This window comes from Dryobates pubescens, chromosome 6 (genome assembly GCF_014839835.1).
Source record: "Dryobates pubescens isolate bDryPub1 chromosome 6, bDryPub1.pri, whole genome shotgun sequence".
Taxonomy (NCBI): Eukaryota; Metazoa; Chordata; class Aves; order Piciformes; family Picidae; genus Dryobates; species Dryobates pubescens.
The window spans coordinates 33,339,534-33,357,290 of record NC_071617.1 but is presented as its reverse complement, the minus strand read 5'-3'; the positions used below and the strand labels follow the sequence as shown (position 1 = coordinate 33,357,290).

Here is a 17,757-nt window from a genome sequence, read left to right as displayed (position 1 = left end):
TACTTGTTCCATAGTTAAATCTTTACAACCTCTTTGTAGCTAAACATGATGGCACTTAATTCCTCACAGTTACCTGGACTTCACTATCTTGCAAGCCCTCTCATTAGACTTTCCTCCACCGATCCAAAGAAAAAGCTACACCAGAAAGAAAAATTAATATAAGAATAGTTATTGTTTAAAAATTAATCCAGAATCAAGTGAAATAGTTAAGAGCAGTAATAAATTGTTACACTTCTCATGTTTTACAATTATCTTTCCGGGGAAAAAAATATGAAGTACCTTTTCATTCTTCATCTTGCAAGCTCAATGACTAAAAACATTGCATGACTCACCTCCTGTTTAGCCTGGTTTGCCAACAAAACTATGCAGCTGAGTTATGCAGTTAATGTACTGAAATGTACCAGAACAAAGCAACAGAATTTCTAATGCCCAAAGTCTGAAGAATGGGAAGAAGAAAAAAAACAAAAAAAAAGAAGAGAAAAAGAGTTCATAAAAACCTTTCAAGTTGATTAGTGGTTTGATAGGTTCCTTATGCAGTCTTAGTAAGGTAATATGCTGTTAAAAAAACAAACACCTAAAAACTAAACCACAAACAAATAAACCACATACAAAACCCTCTCACTCCAAAAAAATGATCGTTCTTCATAACTCATACACTTCAAATAATACTGGAGAGGAGGGTTCCACACTGCAAGCTGTACCTCAGTTTAATAGATATAACATTGACTAATCAATTGGGAATGATACTTCTGTCAGCTAATTTTCAAATTCTCTTTGTCCCCTGGATCACCTCCAAATCACCTAAGAGCAGCTTCTCTCAACCTCTAGTGAGTTCATGAGTATTACATGATGATGCATCAATTACAGTGATACTTTCAATTGACATATGCCTGATCATGATGGACTTCGTGCACATTTCAGATACAATGGCTTTTCTCTTTGCAATTATTAATGCTCTGCAGCACTGAGCTAATCACAATACACTGGGTTTCATATTCTATTTGTCTCTACTACTTGTTAAATACTGTTTGAACATACACCATGTAAAAATCCAATCTCTGGCAGAAATTACTGAATCCGAAAATAAAACATGCAAACAGCTAAAAGAGGATATTAAAAGAACTGTGTTGAAATAGCAGAAGTTACACAATGAAAACTGGAGAATTCATTTGAATTTGTTCATGTATCCAATGGAAAAAAAAAACCAGTCCTTGGCCACCAGAAACTGTGAACTCAGAATCTTCTGTTAGCACCAAAGTAAAAGGTTCATGTTTCCAAAAAAAAATCCCAAGTACAGTGAGAGATTTGCCTTCCACAGACCTGAGGGTTTGGCGAGTGAAACGCAATCCATTTCAGACCAGCCTTCCCTTGCTGCTGAGAAATGTGGTGGGAAAAAAAAAAAAAAAGGCAGGCACCAAGGGGGAATTAATTTCTCCTGGAAATCTAAACCTGGGCTTCCCAGCTCTGATTTGTTTCTTGTCTTGCAAGATTGAGTGCAGTGATGGAAATCTCTTCTGCAACATAGTTTCCCTTGGGCTACCTTCCAGATCAGAAGTACCCAAGTCAATGCAAATTCTTTTCTGTTCACATTACTACAGCCTTCAGCAACGTGCTTGGTTTTAAAATATGTATTTATTTACTACTTTACTATACTGTACCTCCTTACTGAGGAATACACATTACAGACTAAGCTTTCCACCTTCAGTTAAAAAAATGTTGAACGGGAAAAAAAAGTCACAAGAATCTAATTATTTGTGTATTAAGTAATACATAAAACCAGTTTCCCTCTCCTCATAATAAACATTACAATGTTAAAATAGCCCAAAATAATTCTTTATCTGTGGCCAAAGGGAAAAAGTGTGATAAACTATACTCATTTTTTATATAATAAAACTACAGATTATAAGATTTTTAACACTTACTTCTTTAGGGTACAAAATCTTTAATATGAAAATACATTTCATTTTTGAAAAGTGTAATAAATCCAAATCAAGAAATTTATTAAAATTTACTCCAGCAAGAGAACAAAACAATGTATACCGGTTTTAAAAGAGGGCAAGAAGTTGCATATAGATTCTTGCATTTTTCTCGATACCATCTTCTTCCAGAAAGAAAACTACCATTTAGGGCTCACTCCTCCAGCTCTTCATAAAGAAAGGGAGTTATGTTTTGAACAAAATTAAAGTTTGTACATGTGTCTGAATTCCAGATATAGGTTAGTTTAGACACCAAAAAAACCCAATAGACTAATGTCTACAAGGTCAAGAACAATCATGAATCAGCATCAAGAAAAACAGAAAAGTAGATTATGTGTATTTGCAAGGAAGTTATCAATATCCATTATTTTCTTTCTTCACTCTGAACCAAATTAACACCTGTGCTTAAAAGGAAAAAAAGAAGCACCATAGAGTATCTTACACAAGCACAGTCAGGAGACCATGCCATCATTTGTAACAATTCCAATAACAGAGAAATGTCAGGACAAAACAACTGGAAAACAATAACCACTGTGGAATAAGACATACACAAGGGTGCATAGATCATTTGGTTCTGTGTATGGAAAATTTATTACCTATGAAGAGAAAATTTCTTCAAAAAGAAATAAGCTAGAAAAGGGCTGTTACCAGACACTGTCATGCAAATCATGCGTAACCAAAAACTGGTTGAAGATCTTTCTGTTTAAACCTTTTAGTTCTGCTGTAAGTCAGGAGTAGAGTGCTTGACAAGGCAGAGTAGAAAAATGCAGATAGAAAGTAAAGACCTGAATATTCCTATGCCTACATTTATTTTCTCAAGGTAAGTTATAAAGTCAGAAAACTAGCAGACCTATTTTAGTATTTACCTGCTGCCTAAAATAAACCTGAATGTGTACATAATTTTCACTATCTCACCTCTGCCGTAGTTAACATATGGCTGAAAGAGCAACACTGCACAGTAAGAGTTCAGTTCCATGGAGTGTTGAGAGGCTTCAGTTAGGCTTGCAAACGCCTCAAAAAAATCACAGAGCTTAAGGTATTTCAGAAACTTTGTGACAAGGCAGTTTCTTACCTTGAAGTATAAATTAATGTCTCTTCAATAACTGAAACAACGGTACTCACCTAAGAGTAAAAAGTTTCAAAACAAGACAGATCTCCCACTCATACAACACAGACCAAGGGGGAAAAAAAAACATCTGAATTGATATAAAGAAAAATACAACACCAAGAGAGTAAAAGAACTAAATAGGAAATAAGTTATTTCTATGTATGAAGCACTTCTAAAGCAATACTCCTCCACAGCATGTACGACTTCTCAAGTAAATTAAACCATATCTCAGAGCTGATTTTGAGTTCCATGGCAGACATAAGAGGGTTTTATGCTGGGCACAGCAAAAGCACACTTAACACAAAATACAAATACTGGTCTGGAAGAATGACATTTAACTTCTTAACAAAGACTTCAGGGAGATTTAGAGTAAAAGAAAAATCTAGCTTTCTTCTCAGTAAAGAGTGAGATAAATGACAGATGATTACCTTTGCTGAAGCAAACAAGATGGAGCACCTATGTGGCAAAGGTGGAACACTTCACCAATAATTACATGTAAATATTTTGAAAGACAGTTAGCAATGCCTACACAGTTTTAAACTAATTGTGTAAAAAGCCTGATCTCACACTTCTGGTGCATAAGCAACATGAATATCAATTATGCTAGAAATGCACTCAAGACATTTAGGTTGTTATATCACAGTATAACTAAGGTTGGAAGAGACCCCACGAATCATCGAGTCCAACCTGTCTCCACAGGTGGTGGAGTCGCCGTCATTGGAGGTTTTCAGGAGAAGACTTGATGGGGTGCTTGGTGCCATGGGTTAGTTGTTTAGGTGGTGTTGGATTGGTTGATGGGTTGGACGCGATGATCTTGAAGGTCTCTTCCAACCTGGTTTATTCTATGTATTCTAAACCTCCCCTGGCGCAGCTTGAGACTGTGTCTCCTTGTTCTGGTGCTGGTTGCCTGGGAGAAGAGACCAACCCCTTCCTGGCTACAGCCACCTTTCAGGTAGTTGTAGAGGGCAATTAGGTCACTCCTGAGCCTCCTTTTATCCAGGCTAAACAATCCCAGCTCCCTCAGCCTCTCCTCATAGGGCTTGTGCTCAAGGCCTCTCACCAGCCTTGTTGCCCTTCTCTGGACACGTTCAAGTGTCTCAATGTCCTTCTTAAACTGAGGGGCCCAGAACTGGACACAGTACTCAAGGTGCGGCCTAACCAATGCAGAGTCCAGGGACACAATGACCTCCCTGCTCCTGCTGGCCACACTATTCCTAATGCAGGCCAGGATGCCATTGGCCCTCTTGGCACACAAAGCTATTAGTCTACGATTCAGATCTGGTTAAAATCTAGAGGAGGACTTAGCATTAAAGTCAGTGAGAACAGAACCAGACTTATAAAAACCATACATAACCATATTGAGATCCTTGCTATCGATGTTTAAGGCATATGGAGTAGAATATTCTGATAGATATTATACTAAAATCACTTCATTTGTATTCACATTGATTTATAATTTAAACAACAGATAAGAAAGCCAGGTTCTTACTTGAAGCAGACTTTGTAATAAAGGATCTTTAGGCTTCTGGCCAAGAAAAATTATTTGTACCAAAAGTATTTTATTCTAGTCTTTTCAAAAAAAAAAAAAAAAAAAAAAAAAGCCAAACCACACACCATCAAACTCTTAATGACCTGTTATACCAACCTGCCTGTTTATGTGCTTCCTTCATTTAAGTTACTTATTCCCAAGGCATGGGAAAAGGAGATCCAGCCAGAAATTCTGAAAATAGCATTAGTATTTTCTTCAGCTGATCTGAGTTTAAAGGTATATAATAAGGCTACAAATTCACTTACAGCCCTTGTTTCTCTGCCTTTCCCAATAAAAGGAATTACTAGGGAACAGCCACTAACAGCAAACCACAACTTTTGAATAAGAACTTGCTACAATAAAGAAGGCTTCCCAAGCTCTACGTGTTGTTCCAATTGTCAAACTGTAATTCTGTCACAGATATAAATCATCATAAAAGACCTTGCTTGTCAACAAGAAGTCACATAGGTACCTAAAGAAATTTCTTAGCCTTCATGCTCCCACACAGTTCAGTACCTTTGCTGAATGTGTTCTCACCTATGGTAGCTTATTCTGGTAGTAAATCAAAGTGCAGCAAGGCCTTCTTTTGTAAACAAAATGCAAATGCCATGCGAGGAAATATGTCCCCCCCCACATTCTGAAGGTTGAGCATTTCTCATGCGCTATATTAATTGGATTACTTTCCAGGATTACAGCTCCATAAAACTGATAGAGTAACTCTTACCTACTTTCCTTTTTTTATTTTTTTTTTCCCCCTCTCACTCTCAGAGTCCAAAGAATGTACTGTGCAGAAGGCCAGGGTAAACAACTCCTCAAGCCAGGCACAGGACTTCTGCAGTGAGGCGATTCACCAAGCCTGATGATCAACCCCCAGAACAAATTGGTTTGGAAGGGAAGAATATTGTCACTGATGCTCTTTTATGTTTGCAGCTGCCAAGCAAAAATTAAACAGTAGCACAGAAAGCAGAATACAAAATGGGGATAAAATTCTGCTTCACTAACAGTTTTGCAGCATAAGGGGGAAAAAAATTTCAGATACTTCAGCGGCATTCACATGCAAATTATAAGACGGAATTAATCTAGGAATCTCAAACTATAAAAGAGCGACATGTTACTTCTGACAAAGTGATGCTGTAACAAAGAAAATATGTCAGCATTGCAGTTCGATATATCTTTGAATGACATTCATTTAATTTTCCGTAGAATTTTAGATTGAAGCAAGTACGAAAATTCTTAACTCAGAAGAAAAAACCCCAAACCCTACATTCTCAATTGTCTGTAATCAATAAACAGATGCAAATATTTCAGTATTCAAAAATGCAAGCATGCATGTTTTTATCGAATTGAGCCATACATTTCACCTAGAAACAGATACTTCCATTCACCCTCAGGAACATGAAAATCTAATTTTCACTACCTAATTACTTATATTTCTCCTCCCACTCCCATGGAAAATGAAAGCGTTTCTTCTTGTGTCTAAACTCAGCTATATCACACCTTCTACATAAAAGCATCTATCTTATCTTGGTGAAAAGGCAGGCAAGTAGCTATGCTTCTCATAAGGATGACAAAGCTCATCTACCAGAGTTGACATTCCTTCCTCCTACATTCCATCCCTCTTATTTTCTAAACAAATTCTGTTCAGCTGAAATTAAGGATATTGAAGTTTTTCAGCTCAATAAGCTGAAGCTTTCAAGAGGCCAAGTAGGCAAAAGAAAAGGAGAAAATGAAGGGCTATGAAGTTACCTGTAACACCTGAAGAACAGTTCTCTCCATCTCCATTTCATTCTTACCGAGCACTTCCCCAAATCACACACTGATTTTTATTTTTTTACTTTTTTACTTTTCTATTTCACAGAAAAGGAGATGTGCATTCCATCTCCCCGGCACTCACAGCAAGGCTGCATAAATGCACATAACTGTGTATGTTTGCAGTAGCACTGCAAAATTCGCCTCATAAACATGCAGAAAATAGTCAAGAACATGAAGTCAAATGATTGATGCTTACTTTCAGTCTAATCCTCAGCATTAGAACCACACAGTGTTCTCATGACTGGTGCAAGGCTAAAGGATTCTTACCCATCTGCACAGGTACTTAGGTAGCTGCTGTCACAACTGCAGCCAAATGCTTTCTCAAGAGTGTTTCAGGATGAAGATCATGTGTCCTCAGAAGTTCAATCATCTAGCTTGTGCTTAGCATCCATCTGCTAGATCAAATGAAGTTATTCTACTTTGCAAGCAGAAATTAAGCACTCTATAGGCGATTTTCAAATGGTTTGTCAGAATGACTGTACATCAGCATGAAGTACAATGAGCAGGAGAACCAATCTAGCCAGTAGCTTACCAAATCCTACACAGATCTACCTAATTACCTATGCTTACATCAAACACTCTTCAAATTCCATTCATTCCTCCACTAGATTCCTACACAAGGAGTTCTACTTAGCTATCACAGGAATGGAAGATGCTCATACACCAAGGGGAACTAACTGGCATACTCAGCAAAGCAAGATGCTTTCCTATTTCCCTTTTTTCCTTCTTTGAACTCAAAGATTGCAACCCACACAAAGCCCAGGCAGTGTTTTTTTCCAGCTTTGCCTAATTTGAAAGGCAGAAATATAGCTGTAAGAGACAGCCATTTCTGGCTTAATTCCACTAATACTACTCCACTTTCTGGCAACCCCCAGGAAGAGCTACAGACAGCCAATGCAAAAATGTGTGTTGCTTGCTTCTATCATTTCTTTGGGAGACGGATTTAAGCAGTGACACTCTTCAAATTCAGTGCACTCAGTTTTCACAGGATTCCGGAAAAGTTTTCACAGAGGTAAAGAGACAGAGCATGCCAGCGTTCAGCATTTGGTTCTACCTGCTAGCATCCATCAGATATTTCCCACAATCAAGTGAAAAAACAATCAGGTAATAGATGCTGTTGCACAGCTTTAATTATTCGGAAATGCTCCAGGAAGCTGCCTCACAAAACATCATGATCTCGGTATTCCTTCTCTGTGGTCCTACATGTTTTGTTGAAAATACGAACAAAAGCAAATCAAACGAAACAAAAACCCTGCCCTGCACTAAAATGTCTTGCATGTTAAAAAATAACTGATCCATGCATCTTACAGAATGATACCTTGTCAACTTTTACCATGGTCCATCTGGGAAGTCTACTGCATTACTACATTTCCCATTTCCTTCATGCACATGGTAATTAAAAGGAAGTTGGTCCTGAGTATGATAAATTGTAAAATATGCTACAACAATTAAAGAGTGAACCCAACTTTCTATTTAAAATTTAATGCAGGTGCTAGTAAACACTAACATTCCTGTAAACCTGACCGTTACTGCATTACATTTAAACAGAAACTAAGCCTCCCAAATAAGTGAATACAGCTCACCTTGTAACAACTTTCCTGTCACATCTTTCACTTTCCAAACAGTAGGCACATGGATAAGAGTTTGTTTTTATTAAGTAATTCTGAGAAGCTACACAAAGCTTCTACTAAATTACAGTACATGTCTCAAACACACATCTGTTGAAAGCTATAGCTGAATAACATACCCTCAGGCTCTAGAAGAAGCAACATATGTAAAGAGTTTAAACCTTTCACCTGACAAGTTACACCACCATGTTAAAAATGACAAAATAAGAGTTCTTTCATAAGTGAATACAAAATTAGTTAATGAATGTCATGCTTGTTAACAAGAGAACACAGCATAAAACCACATTGCAGTAAAAGCACAGAGAAGCTCCCGCCAGTCTTGTTAGAAACTGGAGTGACCATTTCTGTGATGATGTTGCAGGAGGTAATCACCCTGAAGTTTATTACAAGAACAAGGAAATGCCACTGCTGTGCCCTGACGGGCACTGAACATATCAGTGGCTGCCTTTAAAAAGCTTAAACTGTTATCTAAAGCAGTACCTTTATGCCTTTTCTCATGTGCTGAAATGCATCAGGGAACAGGCCACCACTTCAAGCAGTCTTTGATTTCCAGAGTGGTATAGGCAACATAGCCAGTCACAGTATCACAGTATAACTAAGGTTGGAAGAGACCCCAAGGATCATTAAGTCCAAGCTGTCTCCACAGACCTCACGACTAGATCATGGCACCAAGTGCCACGTCCAATCTCCTCTTGAACACCTCCAGGGACGGTGACTCCACCACCTCCCTGGGCAGCACATTCCAATGACGAACGACTCTCTCAGTGAAGAACTTTCTCCTCACTTTGAGTCTAAACCTCCCCTGGCGTAGCTTGAGACTGTGTCCCCTAAAGCTTAAGGGCCCTAATACTTGCAAAATACAGAGTAGGTCTTCAGTAGAAAAGAATTACAGAGTACATTTGGTTGGAAGAGACCTCAAAGATCATTCAGTCCAACCTTCAACCCAGCACTGAAGGGTCAACAATAAGCCATGTTACCAAGCACCAGGTCCACATGCTCTAGCAGAAAATGTACAACAAGTTGGTTAATGGAAGTAGAACTCAGCTTCTGGTACTTTTATATATCAACAAGTTCCACTTGGGAGCAATGGAGCTTCCCTCACAGAAGAGAAAACCACTTTTGTTCAGAGATGAAGTCTAGAATAGTATTAACAGGAAAACATTACCTATTCAACCTCAGAAATTACTTGCTTGAGAATTTACTGTTTTGATGATCTGTTCACTTGCAGTCAATATCAAAATTCTTGTGATTGATGGATATAAGAACAAGCCTCTCACCAATATAAAATACAAGCATAAAATTGGTGGAGCTTTATTTGTACATTAATACCATGAAAGGGATAGCCACCTCCAGAAATTCACAGAGCTCAATTTCCAAAAGCAATACACTTAGATTTTCTTTATGGCTTGTGTGATGAATCCCTAACAGCACCATAGATAGGAGCAATTCCAATTGGAAGACTGAATCTTCCCTTAGAGTTTTGTAGCAGTTTTCAGAAGCAAACCTGCATTTACACAGGAACAAATATTATGCACACATTTCTACCCATTCTGTCTGCAAAGTCTGGATACAAGATACATAGAAATCAGTAGTTCTGCCTTCAGGGTAATCACAGTTTTGAGACCTTGAACTGCACTTCACAGCATTGACCATGAGAATCGTTTAAAATGACATGCAAAAAAACTACATCTCTTACAAGTTCTGCTGGAAAAAAAATAATCTGTTCATTTGACTATTTACTTTATCTATCCATATCAACACTTAACCTATAGCAGTAAATGTGTGGTCCATATTTATGACAATTAAGGAGAACTTTCATCTATGAGACTCTGATGTAGTATTTGCAAGTATTTGCTAACGAGTAAAGAAATATTACTCCTTTTGTGCACAAAAGGAAAAAATACTTAGATAGGAACAATATAGAAAATACAATGCTGACTTCTTCCAACAATCCTAATTGCAACAACCTTAGAATAGAATAAACCAGGTTGGAAGAGACCTTTGAGATCATTGCGTCCAACCTATCATCCAACACCACCTAATCAACTAAACCATGCAACCAAGCACCCTATCATGTCTCCTCCTGAACACCTCCAGTGATGGTGACTCCACCACCTCCCCGGGCAGCCCATTGCAATGGGCAATCACTCTCTCTGTGTAGAATTTCTTCCTAACATCCAGCCTAAACCTCCCCTGGCACAGCTTGAGACTCCATTAATTCAAAATCATTTCATCCAGATAAAACATGCTCATTTTACAGTTCAACAAATACTGTTTTTACACTAGTACCATGGCATCAAACAAAACAAATATATGTCATTTAAGTTCTATTTTGAAGTACAGAATGACATGCAGTTTCTGACTTTTGTCATCCACACAAAGCCAACTCTACATTCTCAGTGAGTTCAGGAAATTTAAACAAAACATGTAATTCAGAAAACAAAACTAACACTAACTCAGTGTTTTAATTTAAAGCACCCGTAAGTATAAAAACCAGAACAACAAAATCACTGTATTTTCAGTTTAATCCATGTCAGTATTTCCCCATACAGACAATTTCCAAACTTTTACCTTGATTCCGAGAAATACTTCTACACATTCCTGACCCTGCACAAGACTGGTGTACTCACTTAGAATCATCCTGTGCACTTTCCACACAGCTATATAAGAGGAAAACTCCCTTTACAATATGCCTGTAATACTACAGCATTCAAATAGAGACATTCAAGGCAGACATCGCTCTTAAGACTATTCTAAATCTTGGGTTAGAAATGAACTGGAATTCTCCCTTTACAGTCTGTCCACAGCTTGAATTCCTGTAATTGAATTTCCTCAGGCCTTCACAGTGCTAAAGAGTACCACATATTAAAACATCTCCAGACACCACAAGGAAGAGCAAGTCTTTGTGTTTCAGAACATTAGTCAACCAACTCACAGAGCTAGCAAGAAATTTCCCTGGTGGACCAACTATTTGCTACAGAGCTTCCGCAGCTTTCTACTCATATATTCAACAAAGACAACCTCCAGATGCAGAACACTGAACTACACAGACTAGAAAACTGATTTTTATCCAGTAATATTATTTTAATAGTGGTATTTTATCAAACCACTTTGGAATCAAAAGGGTTTTTTTCATATAATATGTTCACACAATTCCCAAATAAGAAATGGACTACATGTCCTAGCTAAAACTTGTTCACTACAAGCAGCCTGTCCAGATCAATTCCAAAATAGAATTTGAGATCACATTCAGTATCTGTACTGCAGTGCAGTGCCTTAGAGAGGAAGGTACAAATGCTGCAATCTCAACCACACCACCCTGCACATGAGCTGTTAAACAGTGGTCTTGTGCCAGTCCCTAGTGAATCATCCGAAGTCACATACTGAGAGGTACAAGAATTTTTTTTTTTAAATAAACATGGGTGAGGCAAAGCATTTTTCAGAGTTCTCTTCTTCTAAATTTGCTCCTAATATTCAAGATTGCTTTAGAGCATTTTCTTCAGTGCATTCTGGCAGCTGTGTTTGTATGTTTGATGACTGCAGCTACCAGAATCTAACATATTTTGATAAACCCCTTTAAAGAGAAGCAGCACATGAAAAGCATCACAGGACTGAAACAAAGAAAAAGCCTATTCTGTTTCACTGAGAGGTTCACGTAACAGTTCTTTTTATGTTTAGTTACTTATTTTACAATAATCTCCACATTTTGTTTTCCAGGTTCCTCATGTGTCCTCTAATTCCACAGAATCTTCACTCAAGATGGCATCTATGCATATGATTTTGTCAGATCTTCAGTGACATTCACTGTCTAAATGCTGCCTTAAGGAATATCTGGAACAGAAGTGACCCTGTAATCACAGAATTTCCCCTCCTGGATATGTGACCACCTTCCATTCTTCATTTCAGAATGAAGACAACTTCTTTGCCATAAACCCCATTCTTTTATTATCAGAAATACTGAATCCCAGCACTGGGTGAATAAGATCTTTTGCATCTCAAACACGAGTTCTAAATAACACTTAACTTGATTTAAAATTACTTTTCCACTGTTGCCAAGTACCCTTATAATTTTTCTGTTGCTCACACTCAGAACAATTAAGTCCATGTAAAAAATAAGGCAGCACAGAATACATTTACACAAGCAAAAGATCCTATTTCACTGCAAGTTGCTAATGAAACAAATGGGGGGGAGGAAAACAAACAAACATTAGAAGAAAGCACGCAGTGGAACACCTGCATTCCAATCATAAAAACAAAAACAAAACAACACAAAAAAAAAGGAAGAGGTTAAAAGGAGACAACCCCATGAGATCTGGGGAAAATGTGCTGCCTGCACTGATTTCTGAGAGGCATGGTAATCTTCACTGTCTCAGGGGACAGTGAGAAAGACCATACCCTGTAAGTCTTACTTTAGCACATCCTGGTGATGTCTCCTAACATAAATATCTGAAAGAAGACCTGCCTTTAACTTAAGGAACTCCACAAGTCCAGAAAACATTCATACAGGTATCAGGAACATCACAAGATCAGACAGTTAAATTACACATTTAAGTACATACTGCTCCCAAAATTCAGAACACATTTAACCAATAAGAGATAGCTATAGGCAGTATTTTGTTGAAATTATTTTAAACCCATCATCAGCTTACCACCCCATTCCACATGAAGACCTTCTCTTACAGGGGTTCTGCACCATGTAAAGCAGTCCTTGCATGTTTGCATTACAGAATATGCTTACACATTTAGGCAAAAACATTTCCTCTTCTTCCCTGAAACTGAACTATTTCCAATCTGGTCGAATTACACATCCTAAAATGAAACCCAGAACAAACAAACAAAACCAGGTAATTTTCTTTTAACTATAAATGTCTTTATATTCTTGAATGTAAAGCCTAAACAATGGGCATTTATTTTGGACACAGCTTTCTCCATTACAACATTGGGGGGAAAAAAAAAAAAAAAAAAACCTCTACAGACAGTAAGAGCTTCCCAGTCACACAACTAATAAAAGCAAGAGGACACTTGCTCCTCTTCACTCTTGCACAGCACGTTTGCATTCAGTGGGAAAAGTCAGGAGAATGTACTTCAAAGCCTAAAAACAGCTACACATGCTAAATGTCATCTCTACCTGGAGTATTAAGTGAAGTAATGAGAGAGACCCATGCCTGTGGAGAAGCATGTAATTTGCAGGACTATACATTTCCTTGATGAGAAGTCAAGAGCACAGAGTGGAATCTCAGTCTGTTGGAAGTTCTCAATGTAAAGACCGAGACTGGTGCTTTCAGAATTCCAGGGCATTAACAAGTTATGTTGACTTCTCAGAAATTATATCAAACTCAAATTGTTCACAGAGGAAACAGAAATTCACCCTAGCAGCAAATTTGTAGGAGGGAATGTATAAAGCCACTATATCAAATGCTAAAATAAAAGCAGCAGATTCAGATTGAGAAGAATCATTAGGCAAACAGGACTGTGTGACGAGTAAAGGAGAAAGAAAATTACCAGTCAACATGTAGATGGTAAATACAAATTCAGTTTAATAGCTTAATGGACATAAAGGGACATTTTTATTTAATAAAATCTCCTAGAATCACAGAATTAGTGAATCACACAATCACAAAATTATTGAGGCCAGAATAAACCTCTGAGACACAAGTCCAGCCTATGACCTAACACCAACACACTGACTAGACCATGTAACTAAGCATCACATCCAAACTTTCCTTAAACACCTGCAGGGATGGCTACTCCACCACGTCCCTGGGCAGTCCATTCCAGTGCCTAATTACCCTTTGCATGAGGAAATGCTTCCTAACATCCAACCTAACCTCCCCTGGTGCAGCTTCAGGCCATGACTCTTGTCTTCTCACAAGTTGCCTGGGAGAAAAGCCCAACCCCCACCTTACCACAACTTCACTTCAGGTACTTGTAGAGTGTGATAATGTCCCCACGGAGTCCCCTCTTCTCCAGGGTAAACAACCCCAGCTCCCCCAGCCCCTCCTCACAAGACTTTCCCTCCAGTCCCTTCATCAGTCTCATCACTCTCCTCCAGACCCACTTTTGAAGTGAGGGGCCCAGAACTGAACACAGTACTCATGCTGACAGGCCTACAGTTCCACGGATCCTCTTTTTGTCCCCTCTTGTAGATGGGCATTACACTGACCAACCTCCAGTTATCTGGGACCTCCCCAGTCAGCCAGAACCAGTGATAAATGATGGAGAGTAGCTTTGCCAGCTCTTGCACCAGCTCCCTAAGCACCCTAGGGTGAACCCCACCCAGACCCATTGACTTGTTAGGATCTAAATGGTACAGGGGGTTACTAACTACTTGCTCCTGGGTTACAGGAGGGATATGCTGCTCTGCATCACCGCCTACCAACTCAGGAGCCCAGCTGCCCTGAGGATAGCCAATCTTTTTGTTAAAGACTGAGGCAAAGAAGTCGTTAAGTACCTTAGCCTTTTTCTTTGTCATCCCTTGCTATGCTCCCCCCACCTTCATCCAATAAGGAATGGAGATTTTTCCTGGCCCTCCTTTTGTTATCAGTGTATTTATAAAAACATTTTTTATTATCCTTAGGAGAATTGGCCAGATTAAGTTCAAAGTGAGCTTTTGCATCTCTAATTCTCTTTCTACATGACCTTACAATATCCTTAAATGCTTCCTTGTTCACCTGCCCCTTTTTCCAAAGTTTATACACTCTTTTCTCCTGAGCTCTTGGAAAAGCTCCGTTCTCAATCACGTTGGTCTTCTTCCCTGCCTGCTCTTTCTTCAGCACATAGAGACAGCCTGCTCCTGCACCTTCATAATTTCATCCTTAAAATAAGCCCAGCCTTCCCAGGCCCCTTTGTTTTTGAGGGCTGCCTCCCCAGAGACATATTTCTCTTTAAATATTAAAATGGGTACATTGTGTTTATATTCCAGGATAAACTCTTAAGATGCTACAGTAGTTTTGAAACATCAGAAAGAGAATTTTAGAAAGATTATCAGGTCCTATCAAAAGAAGGAAAGTTTGAAAACTTTTGAAAAGTTCTATTTTATCTACAAAACTATTCATGAATGTGTCCGTCCCAAATTACAAGTAACTAAAAGGAGAAACTGCAGTAATTACCAGGTAACCGATTTCCAGTGCTTTCTATCAATGCCTTTCAGAAAGTTAGGCACATCTAACAGCTTTACAGAATACTAATCTAAGCTTTTCAAGAATACATAGAAGGAAGAGTACATCTAGAATGTCTTAAAGCAACTGACGTTTTCAAGTAATGCTCATACCTTGAACACAGTATAAGGAGAAGTGGAGCAAAAAAATCACTAGTTACATATAACTACAGATTCGAGATTCAAAACTTCACTTGAAAAATTATTTCTCAGGCCTTTCTTATTTCACTACACAAAAAGCCTTCCTTGTGCCTCACTTTACCATATTCAAGGTCATTTTACCACAGAACAACATTCTAAAAATTTTTCAAGTATTATCTAAGGCTGAGTTTTCCAAATCAGTCCTAAGCCTGACGCACATTATCAGGAGTGCTGTTTTACATAACATGCTGCTGCTGTCAGGTGCTGTAGTTTAACATTACTGTATAAGTGCAGAGCGGTATTAGCATGCTCACTGCTTCGCTCTCCCCATTAAGCATTCAGATAACAGCCTTCCATGAGCTAAGCTTAACATTCAACCCTGCAGTAACGGTGCCAGTGTACAAGCCTTCTAGAGATGTTTACCAGTGAGAAGTACTAATAATAAAACTCTCAAATTGCAATGACAAATTATCTTTCAAGGAAGCATTTTTCTGTTTTCTTGTTAGGTAACACCAACATTACAATATAAGTCATATAATGCTGAGAAGAAATAAAGTTGACAATCCTCATGCAGTGTTGCATAACACCTGTATACCCTGTAAAACCAGATTTTCTATGAATTCTCAAACAGAAACAGAACGCCTAACTATTATTTTATGGTTTCTGATTGAAATAAACATGATGACTGAGATACAGAATTCACAAGGATGCAAGCAGCATGTGAAAGTGCTTCACCTATATTGTGTGGTGTGCTTTCCTCTCATTTTTAATGTATTTTCCCACAAGACATAGATTATAAACTTTTTGTAAATCAGACTGGACTAAATAAAAAAAGAAGCTAAGCCTTACCCTACAGTTTCAGCAATTCTGACAGGATTTGTGCACAGAACCATTCGAATATGCCCATCTGCAAAACTTCCAAGGATTGTGCATATAAACAGCACTTGGGAGACAGTCCAGAAGGTAAATAAATACTTAAAAAATAATAATCCAGATAAGCATAAAATGCAGTAGTCCTGATGTAGTACTTGAACAGAGAAAAAAATGCTCTAGCACTCTAACATGTTTTCGACTGAAGAAAATAAAAGTAAAGAAAGAATGCTCACACAGCAACAACAAAAATGTATTAGTTTGTGCTCAGCGAGAAGAACGCCTTCAAGTTAGTGGGAACCTTGGTGTGGAGGGGGTAGGGTGGGAGAGGGGAGGGTTTTCTTACTCTATTTTTGCAGGAGTGTGATTGCAGCTTCTAAGCTGGCGAGGGCTGCTCGGTTAGTATCTGCAGTACGCGAACACATCGGCGAGTAAGCAGGCAGCGCGCAGAGGCGCATGTGGGGAGGCGGCGGGGGCGCGCCGCCCGTGCCGCTTGCCCACCGCCCGGCTGGCGCACTCCTCCTGCCCGGGGTCCCCAAGCCACGCCGCCGCAGAGCCTCACCCCTCCCGCTTATTCCGATATCGGCAGTGGAGCGAGCAACCCGTTACTGGTCCTCCGTCTGCAGATACGGAGGACACACGCTACTAGGCTGAGGTTCGGAGCTGCCCCCGAAAGGACTCCCCCAGGGCAGCGGCAGCAGAGCGTACCCGCCTCCCGTTACCCCTCCTGGCTACCACCCTGGCGCCGACAGGAGCAAACCCTCTCCCCTGCACACGGAGTCTCGATGCCAGCCCCCCGCCCCACAGCTCTCGTCAAGGCAAGGTCCAGGCGACAACCTCGCAGCCCTTCTCCCGCACAGCCCCATGCCCCCAAGCCAGCGTGGAGGTGAGGGAAGCAAGCTCGACACTTACAGTTCGCAGGAACTGGATCTCGTCCTCGCCCTCGCCCCCCTCGGCCATGGCTCCCCTTTCTCCGTTCTCCTGGGCGCTGCTCCCGGTGCCCGGGTGTGCGGCGGCGACGGTCACTCCCCTCTGGAGGCGGCGGCAGTAGACTCACAGCTCCGCCGCACCGCGCCGGGGCAAGTGCGAGAGCAGCACTGCCGGCAGCCCCAGCCCGGGCCAGCCCTTGCTCCGAGCCGGGTGCGGATGCCTCTACGCCTGCAGCAGGTTAACAGCCCTGCCCGTCCGCCTTACTGCCAGTGCCTGCTATGAGGGGTGGGGGATGCGATTAACCGGGGGAGGAGGGGAAGGCGGAGCTCTTTGGCCCCCCCGCTGCTGCAGGTGATCCGCAGCCCGCTCCCTCCGCACAGCAAACCCACCGCCAGCGCCCCTTACTGGCTGCTCCGCGGAGAAGCGGCTGACAGCTCGCCCGCCCGCCAGTCACCGCCACCGCCGCGGGGCCTCGCCTCAGGGGCTCGGCTTAGGCGGCTGCGGCCGGTTCCGCCTGCCCCAAACGGTCTGCTGTGTCACACGTAAGCTCACACGACTCGAGTCCTAAGTATGCCTCAGCTCCTTTGGGAGCTATCGGACAGGCCGAC

General features: G+C 40.3%; 1 protein-coding gene across 1 annotated transcript in view; it reads right to left on the bottom strand.

Annotated features, from left to right (window-relative positions):
- The window catches only part of RYR2 (ryanodine receptor 2), a 377,267-nt gene extending 359,891 nt beyond the window's left edge, over nucleotides 1-17,376 (bottom strand). The window contains exon 1 of the mRNA XM_054162288.1: nucleotides 17,132-17,376. Within this exon, the coding sequence (XP_054018263.1) occupies nucleotides 17,132-17,179 (48 nt within the window). The 5' untranslated portion in view covers nucleotides 17,180-17,376. The remainder of the gene's footprint in view (nucleotides 1-17,131) is intronic.
- Between the last annotated feature and the right edge of the window lie 381 nt (nucleotides 17,377-17,757).